Genomic DNA, 21,129 nt, shown 5'->3' on the forward strand with positions numbered 1-21,129 from the left:
TATAAGGCACATATTTAGAGAACTCTAATCCTATTATATATACTTTTTCATCCTCCTATAAAATAATATTACTTACAATTTTCCCTCATTTTCCAAATATATTTGCATAATGGCTGACAGTGGAATTCAGTATTCTTTGATAAAATGATTGTAATAACATGAAAGAAGTACAAGCTTTAACATCACTCTTCCATATTATGTATGTAATTATTTTTCAGTGTTTGTCTTATCAATAACTACTATAAATATTATGTACACCTTAATTATTTGTCTCTACATTATTTATCAATTTTATTGTAAAGTAAATGGCGGGCTGGGGATGTGGCTCAAGCGGTGGCGCGCTCGCCTGGCATGCGTGCGGCCCGGGTTCGATCCTCAGCACCACATACAAACAAAGATGTTGTGTCCGCCGATAACTAAAAATAAAAAAAAATAAAAAAAAAAAAAAGTAAATGGCAAGAATGCACTTTTATTTTTTCTCCTTTACTACAATTTTTAAAATTTTGATTTTCTCATAACAATTATATAATTTAAGGAGATTTGTGTGATAGTACAATACATGTATATAATGTGTAATGATAATGCCTGTATCATCCCAGGTATTTATGAATTCTTCATGTTGGGAACTTTCCAAAACCTTACATCTACCTATTTTAAAATATACCATAAATAAGATAATGTGTATTTTTCAGATTTTTGCTATATTTTCCAAGTATCTGATCCCTGTAAATTACAGAAATTTCTGGGAATCTAATAGCGAATGGCAAGGAAGCTCCTTGGAGCAATTAGAATTCACATAGATCTGATAATGTGGATGTGAATCTTTTTTCCAAAACTTCACTACCATAATAGCCTTTCTTATTGGTCATGATTAGCCTGCTAATCATCCTTTTTCTTTTCTTCTTTTACCTATTCTCTTAACTTTTCCATTTACACTGTCATTATCCCTTATTGTGAATGAAGAAATCATTTAGCCAAGGATTGGACTTTGCAGAATATTCATTTCTCTGCTTGTGGAATGGAGAATGATCATATTTGGTTCTAAACATTGTATAAAATCAGATTTTCTGTTTACTAAGACAGGTTTACTTTGGGGAAAATTATGTTTTGAAAGTTCAAATAATGATGTAGTAGAAAATGCTTGCTTTCAAATTGTGTCATGAAGATGTGATATTCATTAAATATAAATATACATCAATTCTTTGATTATTTTAAAGAATATGCTTATAGATCTGTTTATAATTAGAAACTCAGGACAGCCTACTAATACAAGTGGTACAAATTAATAGGTACTCATTAAAAATGTGCAATTATTCCTTGATACGTGTGCAACATACATTTTTTTTTCTGTTCTTTCTTTCAAGCAGCTGTGGTATGGAGATTCTGTCCTCTCAGGGAGTTCTCCTGAGAACACCTATACCATTGGGTTAGACAGGAAACACTTCTAGCCTTTCCTTGATATACCAATTTGTTGAGGGCCACAGCCGAGTCGGGATGACGCATGGCATTTTTGCCAGATGTAGTGGTTGAGAGGTGACGCTAGCGAGCCATTAAGATGATGACTTTTGAGTTCTGGTGGAGTTCCTGTTGAGTTTGGCTTGAGCTCTCGCAGGGATTCCTGGAGAGTTCCCATTGGTTGGGGAAGTGCCGGAGGATGGATATTTCCAGTTGCTGGTTCCTGGAGGAGCCACATGGCGTTCAGGGGAGTTCCAGGGAGCCTGTGTGGAGTGTGCTGGTGGAGTTCAGAAATAAAGTTTGTTCCTGCTTCAGTTGCTCGTGATTTGTGCCAGCTAGACTGCGGCATTTGGTGGCCTGTGTGGGGAACGCCTGAAGCTTGGAGGTAAGTGAAATTGTTTGCCCCTGAGGGAAGGCGAGAGAATGAGTGACCATTTCAAAAAACAATGTGTTCTTGTTTTGATTTGTTTTGTTTTTGTTTCAAGCTGCCTATCCCTAGAACTTTCTCAGGCAAACTGGGAAAAATGGTTGGCTCAAGGTCTGAAGTTGTTTGCCCCTGAGGAAGAGATAGAAATATACCACAAATGCACATGTCAAGAAAATAGGAAAATTGATACAAAGATTTTTTTGTTCCGTTTTTGTTTCATTCTGTTTGGGTTTTGTTTTGTGTTATCTTTTTGGGTTGCATTATCTTTATATTAGATTAGAAATTAGTAAAAAACAATCTGAAAGAGTGTTAAGTAAATTGTTAGAGGTCCAGACTATGGTAGAAAACATGTTAGATCAAGCAAAAGAGAAGGTCTCTCGGGCTAGTCAGACAGAGGAAGAAAATTTAAAGGAAGAAAGCTTAGAGGAGAAACAGCTATTAGAGGGGAAGCTACAACAGGAGGCTGCTACTAACACCATTCTATCACCAAAGCGCATAGTTCAACCAACAGCTCCATCTATGGAGATAGCTGAGTGGCCCTCAACCCCTGTAGTTGATAGATGGGATCCTGAGACAGGATCTCAAAGATTAGCATGCCTTGTACTTGAGCAGGAAGGAGGGCAGTGAATTCACCATGCTTTAGATTTCAAAACAATGAAGCAGTTAAAGGAGGCTGTAACAACCTGTGGTCCTCAAGCACCCTTCACTGTAAGCATGGTTGAATCCATTACCAACTTGGACATGAAACCAGCAGACTGGGCTAGCATGTGTAAAGCTGTGCTAAATGGAGGACAATATTTGTTATGGAAGGTAGCCAATGAGGAATTTTGCACGGAGATGGCTAGGCGATATGCAGCAGCCGGTTATCCTCAGAGAAATCTAGATATGTTGTTAGGAAAAGGACCTTATGAGGATCAGCAGCAACAAATTAGATATGATCCTGCTATATACTCACAAATTGCTGCAGATGCTGTTAGGGCATGGAAGACTTTACAAATACATGGAGATTTACAAGGTCAATTATCTAAGGTAATACAGGGAGCTAATGAACCGTACGCTGAATTTGTAGATAGGCTTATTCAAACAACTACCAGAGTTTTTGGGAATACAGAACAAGCAATGCCATTAATTAAACAGCTAGCCTTTGAGCAAGGAAATTGTTGGTGCAGAGAGGTCATTAGACCATGGAAACATGAAGATTTAAACACATATATTAAATTATGTAGAGACATTAATGAACAAGGGCAAGACTTGGCAGCTACAGTACAACAGGCTTTAGATGCCAGGCCCAAAACATGCTACAATTGTGAACAAACAGGACATTTTAAAAGGAGTTGCCCAATAGGAGGAGGGTTTAACAAAGCTAGGTATCAAAGGAGTAGAATACCGGGTATTTGCCCATGATGCCATAGAGGGAGATATTGGGCTAATGAATGCCGTTCTCAAACCACCATAGAGGGTACTCCATTATCAAAAAACGGACAAGGACCAGGGGTTTACCCATGATATCATGGAAAAAATCATCAGCCTCCATTGCCAAAAAACGGACAGGGGGGCCCAATGCTCCGGGGCCCACAATGACAAATATACGGGGCAATGGAGGAACCCAGCAACACCATCAGGGTAGTGCCCAGGACACATTATTCATTAGATCCCTCATCAGACAAACCAGAGGGAGCGCAGGGTTGGACATCTGCGCCTCCGCCAGAGCAGTACTAACTCCAGAGATGGGAGTTCAAATCATTCCCACAGGGGTGAAAGGACCTCTTCCCAAAGGAACAGTAGGCTTATTATTGGGACGCAGCTCTTCTACTCTAAAAGGACTTATGATAAGTCCTGGGGTAATTGATCCCGATTATGAAGGTGAAATAAAAATTATAGCCAGTTCTCCAAAGGGTATATCAGTAATTTCACCAGGAGATAGAATAGCACAGTTACTAATAATACCCAGCCTACATGATAAATTTTCCAGTCGTACTGTAGAAAGAGGTTCCAAGGGATTAGGCTCCACAGGTGTAGATTGGGCTATGCTTTCTTTAAATTTAGATTCTCGCCCCATGCTAAAACTAAATATTCAAGGACATGAATTTAATGGGCTACTGGATACAGGTGCAGACCTTAGCATCATCTCTCGTCAAGAATGGCCAAAACATTGGCCATTACAACAAGCCACTCAAACGCTTCGAGGCCTAGGAGTGGCGACTAATCCCCATAGAAGTGCAATGGTATTAGATTGGAAGGATCCTGAAGGATGTGAAGGAACTATACAGCCATATGTATTGGATCATCTTCCCGTAAATTTATGGGGACGAGATGTCCTAGATCAATTAGGTTTGACATTAACAAATAACATCAACCAAAATGCACCCACTATTATGACTAGACAAGGTTTTAGGAAAGGAAAAAGATTAGAAAAACAAGAACAAGGTATAGCAGCACCAATACAAATAGATCAAGGAACAGACAGACATGGGTTGGATTTTCAGAAAGGGCCACTGAGACAATAAAAATTACTTGGAAATCAGAAAGACCAGTATGGGTTCCTCAGTGGCCCCTGACTAAAGAAAAGATACAAGCAGCCCATGACCTGGTCAAACAACAATTAGCAGAAGGACATATACAACCTTCTGTATCTCCCCATAATACTCCCATTTTTGTCATCAAAAAGAAATCTGGTAAATGGAGATTATTGCAAGATTTAAGAGCCATTAATAATGAGATGGTTATTATGGGACCTGCTCAATCAGGGATTCCTCAATTGTCTGCTTTGCCAAAAACCTGGTATGTTTTAGTTATAGATATTAAAGATTGTTTTTTTTCAATTCCAATTCATCCTGAGGATAGTCCACGTTTTGCATTTACTATCCCTGCACTGAATCATGAAGGTCCTGATCAGAGATATGAATGGAAAGTACTCCCTCAAGGGATGGCTAACAGCCCAACTATGTGTCAAATTTATGTTAACAAAGTAATCCAGCCACTTAGAAATCAAAATCCTGAACTACAAATATTTCACTATATGGATGATGTATTATTAGCACACAAAGATAAAAACACATTGCTAGAATGTTATGCCACACTTACAAACTTATTAAAAAATTATAATCTAGAGATAGCAATAGATAAAGTACAATTAAATTTTCCAATTAATTATTTAGGAGTTCTATTATCCTCAACCATGGTCCGTCCACCAAAAATTCAAATACGAGTAGATCAACTCAAATCACTTAACGACTTTCAAAAGTTATTAGGAGACATAAATTGGATAAGGCCTTATCTAGGTATACCAACAGGAGAGTTGGGACCTTTATTTGATATCCTAAAAGGTCCATCAGATCCAAATTCACCCCGAATGTTAACGCCTGAAGCAAGAAAGGCATTAAAAATCATTGAAACATATATGGAAAATATGCATTTGGATAGAATTGATATAAGTTTGCCTTTATTATTTATTGTACTACCAACAAAAAATATTCCTACAGGAGTATTTTGGCAAGAAGGTCCATTATTGTGGATACATTTATCTTATTCTCCTAACACTATTCTTACTAGGTATCCTGAGGCTGTAGGACAATTAATACTCAAAGGAATAAAAGCAGCGAAGGGAGTGTTTGGAATTTCTCCCAATAAAATTATTACTCCATATACTATGGATCAAATTGATGAGTTAGCTAATGAGTTAAATACTTGGGCAATAATCATGTGTAAATCTAATGTTTCATTTGATAATCATTTACCATCTAATCCTTTGTTGTCTTTTTGGTCTAAGCATCCTGTAGTTTTTCCTAAAATGACAAGAAAAACACCTATCATGAATGCTCCAAATATATTCACTGATGGGTCAAATAATGGTACAGCAGCAGTAGTTACCCCTGATCAAACTTTTACATTTTTAGTACCCAAACAATCAGCTCAAAAGGTAGAGCTTAATGCAGTTTTACAAGCTTTTTTGATGTTTAAAGATTCTGTATTTAATTTATTTTCTGATAGTCAGTATGTAGTTAATGCTATAGTATCTCTTGAAGATGCTGGTAGGATTTCCCCTTCTTCTACTGTTTTCTCTTTGTTTTCCACTATACAAAGTCTAATCTGGGACAGAAAAGATCCATTCTTTATAGGACATATTAGGGCACATACAGGATTGCCTGGAGCCCTTAGTTTAGGCAATGATTTAGCAGATAAAACTACACATGACATACATATTTTCTCTACATTTGAAGAAGCTACAAATTTTCATAAAAGGTTTCATGTTAATGCTAATACTTTACAAAAGCGTTTTAAAATAACTAAGGAACAAGCCAGACATATAATAAAACAATGTCAAAATTGTGTGACATTTTTACCACAAGTTAATCTTGGAGTCAATCCTAGAGGACTGATACCTAACCATATTTGGCAGATGGACGTCACACACTTGCCAGAATTTGGAAAATTAAAATATTTACACGTTACAGTTGATACTTCTTCTGGATTTTTGATGGGCTCCCTTCATGCCGGAGAAAAAACTAAAGATGTTATAGCTCATTGCTTACAAAATTTTGCCACTGTGGGCGTTCCTAAACAGTTAAAAACCGATAATGGTCCTGGCTATACCTCTACCTCTTTTAAACAATTTTGCTCATCATTTGGTATTACTCATATAACAGGAATCCCATACAATCCACAGGGACAAGGCATAGTTGAAAGAGCTCATCAAACTATTAAAACATACTTATTAAAGCAAAAAGAGGGAATTGGAAGGGGGTATATATCCCCCAAAGATAAACTTAAAATAACGCTTTTTACTCTAAACTTTTTAAATTTGGATTCATCAGGACTTAGTGCTGCGGAAAGGCATATGTATCCAAAAAATGTACATAAGCCTAAAGTACTTTGGAAAGATATTCTAACAGGACAATGGAAAGGTCCTGACCCAGTGATTGTCTGGAGTCGGGGGTCTGTTTGTGTTTTTCCACAGGGAGAACAGCAGCCGATTTGGATTCCAGAGAGATTAACTAAAACAATTTCTACAGATCGAAAAGAAGATGATTTGACTCAAATCCATAACAGCTGATATCCAGAACTCCAGCTTGGCCATTCTTACATCTGCGACAGTGATTAACCAGGATGCTTTTTTCAATAGCTATTTTATTATTGCATTTTTCCACATCATAAGGTTCTATTTTTATTTTTTGAGCTCATACAAACCTAGGTTAATGTTTTTCTGATCAGTTTTATTTTTTGACTGTGGAGTTTTTAAACATTGCAATGGAGATTTCACCCAGGTAAAGCTACAAGGCCTTTACTATTTTCTTATGTGTTGTACGTTTGTGTACACTCTTGTGTTTTGTGTTGTATGTCTGTATGTGCGTATGTCCATATTTCTTATATGAGGAGCGCTCATGAAAAAATGGATCCGAATTATTTTTTTTTTTTTTTATTCACGTGATTTAAATGGTTTAATTTAAATTAGGTAAACAGCTGTTAAGGATTGTTTTTAAAGTAGGTTAACAGATCTGTTTGTTTACTTTCACCTTTCCTTTTCATTATATTTAATAATTCTTTTCAGGATAATGTCTTTTTAGCATCATTGCCAGAATTCCTATCTTCATCCCAGTGCCGGTGAAGACAAAGATAAAACCAGACTACAGCTTCTATGATAGCTATCACAGTAAACTGTATAAACTGATGCATCAATGAATATAACTCAACAAGTAATGCTCAATCAAGGAGTTAACTTACTTTGGGAGGAAACGGATTTTGGGAGGAAATGGACATATTGATAGATTCCTCCGCTTTGAACTGCTTGCAGAACTTGCCTGGACTATGTAACTATCGTTTGGTGCAGCGAATTGTGGTAATGCTGGCATATCTTTGCTGATGGTGTCACTAGTGATGCAATTTTTATTTCCTTGCCAGCGCACCCCATGTTAATTGTGGTAGTGCTGGCATATCTTTGCTGATGGTGTCACCAGTGATGCAATTTTTCCCAAGGAGCCGTCAATTGGCTTGGTGTCGTGGCATTTCTGTATCCTCCTCCCTTCTGCTAGTGATGGTCTAAAATTTGGGGGCCAATGGCTGTATGCTGGACCGGTAGTCAGTGACGGGTATGATCCAATTGCAGTGGTATCAACCTAAGACAGGAGGCTGACGCCTAAAGGTCAGTTTTCCGATGACGGGTAAGAACCATATGTTGAATTGGACAACCTACCAGGCACGGTCCTTAAGCCACATTAACCTCACTCCCCCACTGGCACCAAGGCCAAATTTGGGGGCCAACAGAGGTGAGGCAAAGAACCTCACCCCCCCACTGGTGCATAGACCTATCCACAAGTATGGCTGTATGCTGGACCGGTAGTCAGTGACGGGTATGATTCAATTGCAGTGGTATCAACCTAAGACAGGAGGCTGACGCCTAAAGGTCAGTTTTCTGATGACGGGTAAGAACCATATGCTGAATTGGACAACCTACCAGGCACGGTCCTTAAGCCACATTGCTTGTTGTTTAATTAATCAGAAGGGGGGAGATGCTGGGAGCCATTAGCCAAGTAGGTCTGACAATTTCCTTGCCAGCGTACCCCATGTTGCTGACATTTTGCAGTGACATTGAATGTAGGTGACCTTGCTCAAGGACCAGGGCGGATTAGGGTGTTCCCGGTTTAAGATAATCGGGTTTAGGGCGTTCCCAGTTTAGGTTCCAGGTTTAAGGTTTAAGATTATTCCTGCTGGGAATAGGGTGTATCCTGCTGCCTGAGTTCCCCTTGAGTTCTCACGGGATTTAGACAGTATTCTTTGGGAGATAGAATCCCAGTGGAGGTGAATTTGGGCAGAGAACGTGGATTTCCCCAGAACGTGATTGTAGATGGCTGGTGTGAGTTCGGGAATAAAGAGTTGCTGTTTGAATCTACAAGCTGTGTGGTGGCTCGTGATTGTGTGCCCAGCCAGACTGCGGCATTTGTGCCCAGCCAGACTGCGGCACACAGGGACAAGGCATAGTTGAAAGAGCTCATCAAACTATTAAAATGTACTTATTAAAGCAAAAAGAGGGAACTGGAAAGGGGTATATATCCCCCAAAGATAATCTTAAAATAACCCTTTTTATTCTAAACTTTTTAATTTGGATTCATCAGGGCGTAGTGCTGCAGAGAGACATATGTATCCAAAAAATGTACATAAGTCTAAGGTACTTTGGAAGGATATTCTAATAGGACAATGGAAAGTCCTGACCCAGTGATTGTCTGGAGTCGGGGTTCTCTTTGTGTGTTTCCACAGGGATAATAGCAGCTGATTTGGAAACAAGAGAGACTAACCAAAGATATTTCTACAGAACAAAAAGAGGATGATTTGACTCAAATCCATAACAGCTGATATCCAGAGCTCCAGCTTGGCTATTCTTATATCTGTGACAGTGATTCTCCCACATCTGGATGCTAATGAATAATGAACACCATTAATGCCTATTTCAAATGTAAAAAACCTTGAGGCTTGCTTGTGGGAATACCTTCAGACCCATTATGCAAGATACAGGAAAAAGGATGGGATATCCAAATAAGAGTCAAACCCAGGTGGTAACCAGGATGTCTTTTTTCAATATCTATTTTATTATTGCCCTTTCCCACATCATAAAGTTCTATTTTATTTTTTGAGCTCATACAGACCTAGGTTAATGTTTTTCTGATCAGTTTTATTTTTTGACTGTGGAGTTTTTAAACATTGCAATGGAGATTTCACCTGTGTAAAGCTACAAGGCCTTTACTATTGTCTTATGGGTTGTATGTTATGTGTGCACACTTGTGTTTTGTGTTGTCTTACGTGTTGTATGTTATGTTTGTACATTTGTGTTTTGTGTTGTATGTATGTGCATATGTCCATATATCATATATGAGGAGCACTCATGGAAAAATGAATCCAAATTTTTTTTTATTCATATGATTTAAATGGTTTAATTTAAATTGGGTAAACAGCTGTTGAGGATTGTTTTAATATGTGAACAAAAAAGGAGGTTAACAGATCTGTTTGTTTACTTTCTCCTTTCCTTTTCATTATATCTAATTCTATTCAGGATACTAAATTGTTCAGAAAATTGCTTTCTTTTAGTGCCTGCTGGAATGTTACATATTTTTTTTTAGCCATCATTGCCAGAATTCCTATCTTCATCCCAGTGCTGGTGAAGACAAAGATAAAACCAAACTACAGCTTCTTTGACAGGTATCACAGTAAACTGTATAAAATGATGCATCAATGCATAATAACTCAACAAGTAATGCTCAATCAAGGAGTTGATTTACTTTGGAAGGAAATGGACATATTGATAGATTCCTCTGCTTTGAAATGCTTGCAGAACTTGCCTGGACTATGTATCACTTGTATGCATTGTGAACTAGCTGTTGGTGCAGCGAATTGTGGTAGTGCTGGAGTATCTTTGCTGATTGTGTCACCAGTTGTACAATTTTTCCAAAGGACCCGTCAACTGGCTTGGTGTCATGGCATTTCTGTATCCTCCTCCCTTCTGCTAGTGATGATCTAAAATTTTGGGGCCAACAGAGGTGAGGTAAAGAACCTCACTCCCCCCACTGGCACCAAGGCCAAATTTGGGGGCCAACATAGGTGAGGCAAAGAACCTCACCCCCCCACTGGTGCAAAGGCCTATCCACAAGTATGGCTGTATGCTGGACTGGTAGTCAGTGATGGGTAAGATCCAATTGGAGTGGTACCAACCTAAGACAGGAGGCTGACGCCTTGAGGTCAGCTCATCTGATGATGGTGGTCCCTAAGCCACATTGCTTGTTGTTTAATTAAACAAAAGGGGGGAGATGTTGAGAGCCACAGCTGGTCAGAATGACGCCTGGCATTTGCCATAGGGGATGTTTGAAAGTTGAAGTCAGCGAACCATTGAGATGATGATTTGAGTTAAGCTATATATAATTGCTGTGATGTTGGATTGATCGTATTGTATATTGGACCTTTACTGTTGGACAATGGGGCGGCTCTTGCTGCCTCGGGCGCCCGCCACTTTGGAGCTATCGCGCTACTTTGGAGTTCTCGCAGGGACTCCTGGAGAGTTCCCATTGGTTGGGGAAGTGCCGGAGGAGGGATTTCCTGAGAAGGGATTTCCAGTTGGTGTGTGGTGTGTCCAGGGAGAAGGCCACATGGGTGGCGTTGGCGGAAAAGCACGCATTCAGTGCCGGTGAGAGTTGAAATAAAGTAGTTGCTGTTTGAACCTACAAGGCTTTGTGGCGGTTCGGTTATTTGTGCCCAGCCAGACTGCAGCACTCAGCACCACCTAAAGATGTTGTATCCACCTATAACCAAAAAATAAAGATTTGAAAAATAAAATACGCATATGAAATTGTTAGATGTCAATATAGTCTTGAGTTATAGAGTTCCCTTTTGTCTGCATTGATACACAAGATATTTATCATCAGGTTCAGGATCCTTAAATTATATTTGGGACAGCAAGAAGAGAGAAAATTACCCAAATCTAAATTGTTCAAGGTGAAGTCTTATGCCTGACTTGATTTCCCAGCCTTCAGAGGAGATTAGAATTCTCATCTGACAATCCTAGTAAAAATGTTCTCTGTAGTCAATTTCCATTCTTCCCGTACTGATGTAAATAATCCTATGTATCCAACGGGTGATACATATTTTGTTACAAGAGAATGTTATAACATATCCCTTTGTGATGTTTTAATATGTAAATTGCATTGGTTCTTGTGTCTATCCTCAATGAATTTTTAATTCTAGTTTCCTTCAATATATGGCTACATCTCACCAAACAAAACTACCCATACTTGCTCTTATCCTCTTGACTTAGTCCATAAAGAACAATATCATGCCTTCTCAGATACTTCAGTGGCTTTCTAAAGAATCCCCACATACCAAAACTATTCTCTGTGATAAATATAACTGTGATTGTGATGTTGATGTCTATGCTATCACTAAAGACTCACAACTGTGAAAGCCAAATTTACCTGCATAATCATTGCAAATCATCTGCCAAATATATTTTTTTAGAAAGTGGAGTGTGGCCCTTATGTGAGGCTTTTTAAGAAACTGTCTTTATATAACTTAAAATGATTTATTACTAAACTTTCTGGTATGAGATTCTGATGCACAGAATATTTTCAATACACAGCAATGCACTGGTGAATATTTGGTTAAACATTGTGTGTTCATTGCTCTTTTATTTCACTGTAACTATGAAGATAAATTTAGATATAATTGAGGAAAATCCTTACTTAACTTTATCTTTGCTTTAAAATTCCTTATAACTTAAATTTAATAGAATATTGCAAATTCTTCTTCTAAATCATTCTTAATTATTAAGATTTTAAGAATCACTGGAATTCAGGTGTCTGATACTGGGTTAGAATTTCTGTGAAATAATTGTTAATATTCACATTAACTTATAATAGTATATATGTTTAGCTCCATGTTTGATGGACATATTCTGTACATATTAAATATTACATAAAATTACATTGTAAAATTGACTTCCTAGTAGAATGTGCTGTGTATAACTGGCTGTAACAGATTTTTGTTATCATCTCACTCTGATGGACCAGAAAAACTTTTCATAGCATTGGGAGAGTTTCACCAGACTTCTCCACTACAGATTTTGTCAAGCTATTGAGTAAGTCAATTCTGTCTTTAGACTGTTTCTGAAGGAAAAAAAAATAACTAGATTGTGTTAGGGTTATCCTAAGAGTTGGTTTCTGATCATTTGCATTATGTATTCCATACAAGAATAATTCTACTTTGTTCAGTAAAGTTCCTCACCCAAAAATTAAATGGAAATAAAAAAAAATTATTTGGAATCTTTTCAAAATTATTTCCTCACTTTTCTTATTGTTTCTGTTTTCACTTTTCATCTCTGACATAAAGTCCATAGTCTCCCCAAGCAACTACTATATTTCACTTGGTAGCCATTGTTTAAGGTTTGTAGAAAGATGAAGAAGAAGGAGAAGGAGAAGGAGAAGGAGAAAGAAGGATAAGGAGAAGGAGAAGGAGAAGAAGAAGAAGAATTAGAAGAAGAAGAAAAGAAGAAGAAGAAGAAGAAGAAGAAGAAGAAGAAGAAGAAGAAGAAGAAGAAGGAGGAGGAGGAGGAGGAGGAGGAGGAGGAGGAGAAGAAGAAATTTTAAAGAACAAGATGATTATAAAAAAAAAAAGAAGTGTTAAAAATCTTAACATAGTAGAATTTATCATATAAAAAAAAAAAGAACAAGATGAAATAACTCCATACTTGACTTACAGGTTGTCTATTGTCTACAGCATTGTTCAAAATTATTGTTTTGTCTTGATGACCTCTGCTTCTTAATGAATGCATTTTGCCTGTGACTCACATGGTACATCTAGGTATTTTATGTGTTCAGATGACTTATAGTGCTGTAGGTAATTTTATTTGCTATTTAACCTCACTGTTGCTGGGGTTATATCCTTCTTCATCCATGTTGTGGGAAACATTCTTTTTTTCTTTATTTTTTCCTTACTATTATTATTTTTTTAAATTTCAAATTATTTTTAAAAATACATCACAGCAGAATGCATTACAATTCTTATTTCACATATACAGCAAAATTTTTTATATCTCTGGTTATACATAAATTATGTTCCAACCAATTCGTGTCTGCATACATGTACTTTGGATAATGATATCTATCACATTCCACCATCCTTGCTAACTCCCTCACCCCTCCTTTCTCCTCCCCCCCTACCTTATCTAGAGTACATCTATTCCTCCCATGCTCCCCACTCCCTGCCACACTAAGAATCAGACTCCTTATATCAGAGAAAACATTCAGCATTTGTTTTGGGGGGATTGGCTAATTTCACTTAGCATTATCTTCTCCAATGCCATCCATTTTCCTGCAAATTCTATGATTTTATTCTCCTTTATTGCTGAGTAATATTCCATTGTGTATATAAGCCACATTTTTTTATTCATTCATCTACTGAAGGGCATGTAGGTTGGTTCCACAGTTTAGGTATTGTGAATTGTGCCACTATAAACATTGATGTGGCTGTTGAAAAATTTTAAAAAAAGATAGACACATCTTTTTAAAAATTTTTTTTCATTTCTTTATTTTTTATTTTGTGCATACTCATATCATTAACTGGCATATCTTCATATTACAGATTAACTACTGAGAGTCTGGTCCTTATCATTTGGTAACATCCTTTAAAATTAAATTTTAAAGGTTCATTATAAAAGTTGGAATAGTATACAAAAGGAAATTATCTTACAAATAATCTCCTTCTTGTTTAAAATTTAAATTGATTTAAGTTTTGTGTGTTAAGTGCTGGAGATATTGTTCAGTGTCCCAGCATATGCTCAGTATGTATGAGGGCATGGATGCTATCTCTAGATGGCAAATAGATATAAATATGTATGTTTTTATTCTGTGTTCTTTTCTATTCATACAACTAAGTGCGCATATATGTCACCTATTTAGACAACTCTAATCCTATTATATGTGCTTTTTCATATGCCAGGAGAATAAAAATCTTATATGTCAAATGCACTTAATTTTCCAAAAATGTTTTCATAATGGCTGACAATAGAGTTGAGTATTTTTAATAAAATAATTACAATAGTATAACAAGAACAAGTATGAGTTTTACATCATTCTTCCATGCTGTAGATAGAAATAATTTCAAATGGTTCTTTTATGAATAAGTACTATAAATATTATATACAGACTAACATTTTTGATCAATATAATTTCCAATGGTGAAGCAGGTAAAACTCAGCATTTTATTTTCTTTTTATCATCCTTTGAGGAAATTTTATTTTACCCTTATTTCTGTACCTTTTGGAAAATTGTGTGATACTTCAACAAATGCATATAATGTTTTCCGATCACATCATGGCAATTAGCACTTCAGTCTCCTTAGCATTTACCAATTCTTCATGCTGGGAACATTCCAAACATATTCCACTAGCATTTTAAAACTATTGAATATATTTAAGAATGTGCATTTTTTTCAGATTTTTTCTGTATTTTCCAAATATTTGATACTTCCAAATATATAGAAATTTCTGAGACTCTTATGGTGAATGGCAAGGAAGCCACTTGCACCAAGGCCAAATTTGGGGGCCCGACACTGGTGCAAAGGCCTATCCACAAGTATGGCTGTATGCTGGACTGGTAGTCAGTGTCGGGTATGATCCAATTGCAGTGGTACCAACCTAAGACAGGAGGCTGACGCCTTGAGGTCAGCTCATCTGATGATGGGTAAGGACCATATGTAGTATTAGACAGCCACATTGCTTATTGTTTAATTAAAGAGAAGGGAGGAGATGTTGAGGGCCACAGCCGAGTCCGGATGATGCATGGCATTTTTGCCAGAAGTAGTGGTTGAGAGGTGATGCTAGCGAGCCATTAAGATGATGACTTTTGAGTTCTGGCAGAGTTCCCGTTGAGTTCTCCTTGAGCTCACGCGGGGATTCCTGGAGAGTTCCCATTGGTTGGGGAAGTGCCGGAGGAGGTATATTTCCAGTTGCTGGTACCTGGAGGAGCTGTGTGGCATTCGGGGGAGTTCCAGGGAGCATGTGTGGAGTGTGCTGGTGGAGTTCAGAAATAACGTTTGTTCCTGCTTCAGTTGCTCGTGATTTGTGCCCAGCCAGACTGCGGCAGCAATTTTCACACAATTTCTCTTTCTTGCTCATAGTCTATCTTTCAATGCAGAATTAAAGGGTGTTTGGGACAGAGACTGTGCTACATTGTTTTTCTGCATATTAAGCATTTTCCTGTGATACATGTTAGTCCCTTCTCAATATTCTGCCAGAGAATGACTGGTATTTTCTTATGGGTTAAGTAAAGAAGATCTTCATTTAATTGACCCTATCCTCAAAAGTCCCATCAAAAGTCCCTATTCTTCTGTAACAAAAATGAAATTCACATACTTGTGGTGGTATAGACAGGCAAGAATTCCAACTTACAGGTATCTTTGCTCCATTTCAGGTAATTCTGTCACTGTGAGTGAGTGATTTTGAGCAAGAAAGAGAGAATCATACCTGATGAAGATGTAAGAAAGATAGAAATAACTAAATGGGAACAGGTTTACTTTGGGCAGAGGTTTGGCTGGTCTGCAGTGGAGTCCTCCAACAAAATGAACATTTGGTAGGGTTGGGAAAAGAACCTCTGAATCCCAGTAGGTGTGAATGAGCCAGATATCTGCTTCGGCCACTGTATCTGATAATGTAGTGGGTCGTCCTGAACAGGAAAAGGAAGATTAAAGCTGTAGTCCTACAGCTATTGGGAGATTGTCATGTAAATACACATATGCCTGGTGTCTGAAAGGACTTTCAATAATGAAGGAAAATCTGTTTAAAAGTGCATGTAGTTTAATAAACCTAATACGTGTGCATGTAAAATATGTATATAAGTCTGTTTATTACATATATGTTGCTTATATTTACATATCTGTAAATTGTGTCATATATATATATATATATGTATATATATATATATATATATATACATATATATACATATATATATACACATATGACACAGTGTGAGAAAACATGGGGAACACACTATGTGTAATTATTTCTTTTTACCAGATCTTAAATATCATCATAGTAATCCAGCTGGTATAGAGGTAACCATGTATTTGTTTATCCTCTAAATCTGGAATGATAATAGACACAAATGTAAACAAATATTTTGAGTTATATATTTATTCAGTGTATGAGACTAATGGAAAGAATTTTCCAGCATTCTTCCATCTCTTTTGTACAATTCAGAGAAACAACTCTGATCCTTGTTTCTGCAAGTGAACTGAAAGGAATTTGGATGTGATTTTTGCTCTTTATATCTCCTACTGCTTTGGGTTCATGTTAGGAGCTTGCAAATATTTATTATATAAAATAAATTTAAAAGAAGAGATGGAAGTAGTTAAGAATATATAATAGAAATTCTTTCACTCATTTTTTTACTTGACAATTTAAGACACAAGGCTAATAATTTGCATTTCTATGCTTCAACATTATATGCCTTAAAGAGAATGAATTGCACACCCTTAGTGTAGAAATATGGAAGTGCTAGAAACCAGAATTATAGGCCTCCTAGTCTGGGATGAAAACATTGTCACCCAATTGAGAAGTAATTCATTAGGTAAAATGACAAAATTGTTTCTAAATTAAGAATCTAATTGAACCAAAAGGAAACAATTTTCTCAGTGCTATGTAGATAGTTGTACTAGAAATATGTGCATAAGTCCTCAATCTTTGTGCTTATATTCATCAAGACATTTCCTGAAATTTAAAATTAGTTTTCAAAAATAAAGAAAATGAACATTGCAATAGTAAACTCTATGAAGTTGCCTAGAGAAGTCCTCAACGTTCCATGTGTTGGGTATATGTGTTCCTGGTGTGTCTTATACAAGGGATGGCCAAAGATTTCTGACACTTCAATGTACATTTTTCTTCCATACTTTGAGTTTATTAAGTGAAAGTTTTAAAAATAATTCTTCTCATTGGGGAACAGACATATGAGAATAATGGGAACACAAAGTTGAGAGAATGATTCTCTAAAATGGGCTCACTGTGCTGACCCCCAACATGTTTTATTTTCCAAGAAGCAATTGACCTGCAGCCCTGCCTGGCCTAAGTGGACAGGATATTTCAGCAAATATTTCTCAGCAAATTGCCTGTTAACTGCAGGAAAAATGCAGACTCAAGATAATGTTAATGGGAGGAACCCAAGAGACACTTGTCTTAAGATCCTGAAACTCTGGAATATAACAATAGTTCTTCCTAAATGTAAAATCTGTAAGAATGTGTGGTTAAGAATCCAATTAGAAGCTGAGCACAATGGTGTACACCTATAATCCCAGGGACTCAGGAGGCAGAGGCAGGAGAATTATGAGTTCAAATCCAGGCTCCGCAGCTTCGCAAGAGCCTAAGGAACTCAGTGAGGCCCTGCCTGTAAATTAAATACAAAATAGGCCTAGGGATATGGGCTCAGTGGTCAAGTGTACTGAGTTCAGTCCCAGGTTCTAAAATAACAACAAAATTAAATTAGATCTAGTCAGCGTGGGCCAAGGTGATTAGAGTTGCCTTGACAGTCAGTACTTCAAAGTCTGATGTCACCCTGCTCTCAGTCAACATCCAAAAGTGGACCTGGGTGGGACTTACTGGAAACTTCTCTGGGATCCCCAATGAAACCCGAATGGAGGAGAGGCTCATTTTCCTTCTCCTTTCTGAGAGAAACAATTCTCTCCTTTGAGAGTGTCCCCTTTCCCTTTGGTATATACCTTCAGTAAACTCATTCCTGTTACTCTGAGTGACATGTCTGAAATTATTCTGAGCTACTCACAAGACTCAGGGTTTGAAGGGGGTCTTCACATTGCCTCAGTGACTCAGAAGTTCCCAGCTCTGTTAACACTATGACTTCATAATTTTTTAAGGTTTTTGGAAGCCATATATGAATTACCGGTTTGTTTGAGCCAACCTAAGGCTGGGAAGCTGCTTTTCTGGGAACTCCTGTGTGAAATTCCCAAACCCCTGATCATCCTGGTTCTCTGCCTTAGCTCAGAATCTTAATCAAACACAGTTGTCCACAGGTGGGCAGAGATGGCTGTGACCTGCTAAGCATAATGCAACCTGTTTACCAGAGGATCCCTTGCTACACTGAAATCTTACACCTACTGAACCCCTTTGGTCTGTACTGCTATAACTAAAGCGAACACAGGCTATTTCTTTGTTACCGTCAGACCCTTCTGGTCTGTTCAATCAAAAAAAATTATATTTTATATATCCATCCAAAGAAGGAATTAAAATGAAGACATCTAGGTGAACATGAGAGAGAGAGAGAGAGAGAGAGAGAGAGAGAGAGAGAGAGAGAGAATTTCATTATTTATTTCTTAGTTTTTGGCGGTCACAACATCTTTATTTGTATGTGGTGCTGAGGACCCAGGCTGCATGCATGCCAGGCGAGCATGCTACTGCTGGAACCACATCTCCAGCCCTCTAGGGGAACATTTTTAAAGGGCTAAGAGCAAAAGCAAATGAGCTCATGAAACCAAATATTTCCACATACTCCCATTTGATAAGAGAAAGCAGGTAGGCATCACTACATTTCTAAAGCCACTGACAAATGACTTTGTTTCCTTCATCTTTCAGGAAAGAGGGATGCTGGGGCTGAATGTACAATAAAAGGTAAGCATCACTTCCAGTTTCCCAGAAAACCAATGGAAGGGCAAATCCCAACACTCTAATTAGTGAACTCTATCTTCAAAGAGGTGAAAGCTACAAAACAGAAACAAATGGCAATATAAACACATATGGTTTAATTGTATTTTCTCAAATAATTTTTCCTTGAACTGAAATATTTCTGTCTCTTACACAGGGAGTGAATTTCATGAAGATAAAATTTGACTTGACAAAGTGATTTGTGAAAAGTTGTTAGGATAGTTAGGAACCTGGCCATATAACCTCCTTTAATGGGAGCAATGGGAGGAGCCAGGCCGAGATAAAAATCACTCCCTTTTTTTCTTCTTTCCAGTTTTAAAAAACATCTGGCAACAAAACAGACAACATTTAGTGATGATGAATATCACAGTTGCCACACAGGCCAGCAGGAACCCAATCACATCCAAAGAGTAGTACTGGAACCAGGAGAGGTCATGGGCAGCAACCTGCAGGTGTTTAGCTCCTTTGTGGTGCATGACAAACTCAATCCAGAAGACAGCTCGGTCCAGAGGCTTCACTGGCTGATCATGCTGAATTCTTGATAACTTCATAGCATTCTCTTTATATCTAAAGGTGAAACATAAAAGGATCAATATTGAAAGTAAGTTAATCTGTCTAAGCACATGAAGTCAATCAAAGTTTTTCACAAGTGCCATATGGATGATTTAAAATAATTATCAGAGACTTGCCCTGCATATGATTTGTTTTTTCTTTTATCACCATATAATTTCTGATTTTAGCTTATGTTCTGATGTAAAATATTTCAAAAGTGCCCATGGAATTTCAAGAAGTGAGTCAAATTCTTTCCATCAGAGGAAATAGTTATGAACCATTCTGAGTCCAATAAGTGAGAGAGAAAGCACATAATTTGTAAAAGATCACCTTGAAGCTTTTAAAGAGGAATCATATCATGGTGTGCAGTGCTTCTTAAGTATTCTCTCTGTTTTTCCTCTTTACCCTCTACTGTATTTTCCACTCTGTAGCCAGGCTGGGATTATTAAAATATACACATCTGATTATGAATCTATCCTGCTCAAAATCTTCATGTGACTTCTCATCATAAGTAGAATAAAATCCAAGTCTATTCTTGTACTAGTGGATTCTAATGGGTTAGACACTGGCCATGATTTCTGATATTATATTTCCTCACTCGTTCTCTCTAGGCATATGTGTTTTTTAAATTTTATTTTTATTGACTTTTTTTAGTTATATGTAACATTAGGACACATTTTAATGCAATCACAAAAGCAAGGAATATAATTTGCTCTATCTCAGCCCCTAGCACTCCTCTCTTCCCATACCTTCCCTCCCCTTGCTTCACTCTCTCTTCTCTACTGATATTTCTGCAATTTATGTATACTTTTTTTAAAATTAGTGGGTTTTTTGCATATAATTGATATTGGGATTCACTGTGATATATCCACAAATGTACACATGATCTTTAGCCAGATTTTTTCCACTCTTCTTCCCTTTTCTTGTTCCTGCTTATTCCTCCTCAATCTGCTTTGTTTGCTCTATTGATTTTCCTCTATTTTGATAAAATTCTCTCTTCTTTTTTCATTCTTTCTCCTCAGGTGTACCCCGTTATTTTGGATTAACTTGCACATATAAGAGAAAACTTAAGACCTTTGACTTTTTAAGCCAGACTTTGCCGCAGTCTGGCTGGGCACAGATGCCGTAGTCTGGCTGGGCACACAATCACGAGCCACCACACAGCTTGTAGATTCAAACAGCAACTCTTTATTCCCGAACTCACACCAGCCGTCTACAATCACGTTTTGGGGAAATCCACGTTCTCTGCCCAAATTCACCTCCACTGGGCTTCTGTCTCCCAAAATATACTGTCTGAATCCCGTGAGAACTCAAGGGGAACTCAGGCAGCAGGATACGCCCTATTCCCAGCAGGAATAATCTCAAACCTGGAACGCTCTAAACTGGATTATCCTAAACTGGGAACACCCTAATCCGCCCTGGTCCTTGAGCAAGGTCACCTACATTCAATGTCATTGCAACATGGGGTACGCTGGCAAGGAAATTGTCAGACCTACTTGGCTAATGGCTCCCAGCA

At 37.5% G+C, this 21,129-nt stretch overlaps 1 protein-coding gene across 2 annotated transcripts in view; it reads right to left on the reverse strand.

Moving 5' to 3' along the window:
• The window catches only part of LOC107139270 (UDP-glucuronosyltransferase 2B31-like), a 136,776-nt gene that overhangs the window by 92,579 nt on the left and 23,068 nt on the right, over positions 1-21,129 (reverse strand). Inside the window, exon 5 of one of the 2 annotated variants that reach the window (XM_048784594.1) lies at positions 19,145-19,628. The exons of the other annotated variant lie outside the window; for it this stretch is intronic. Within the exon in view, the coding sequence (XP_048640551.1) occupies positions 19,623-19,628 (6 nt within the window). The 3' untranslated portion in view covers positions 19,145-19,622. Of the gene's footprint in view, positions 1-19,144; positions 19,629-21,129 lie in introns of those variants that run through there. 2 annotated transcript variants of the gene reach the window in all.

This window comes from Marmota marmota, unplaced genomic scaffold (genome assembly GCF_001458135.2).
Source record: "Marmota marmota marmota unplaced genomic scaffold, marMar, whole genome shotgun sequence".
Taxonomy (NCBI): domain Eukaryota; kingdom Metazoa; phylum Chordata; class Mammalia; order Rodentia; family Sciuridae; genus Marmota; species Marmota marmota.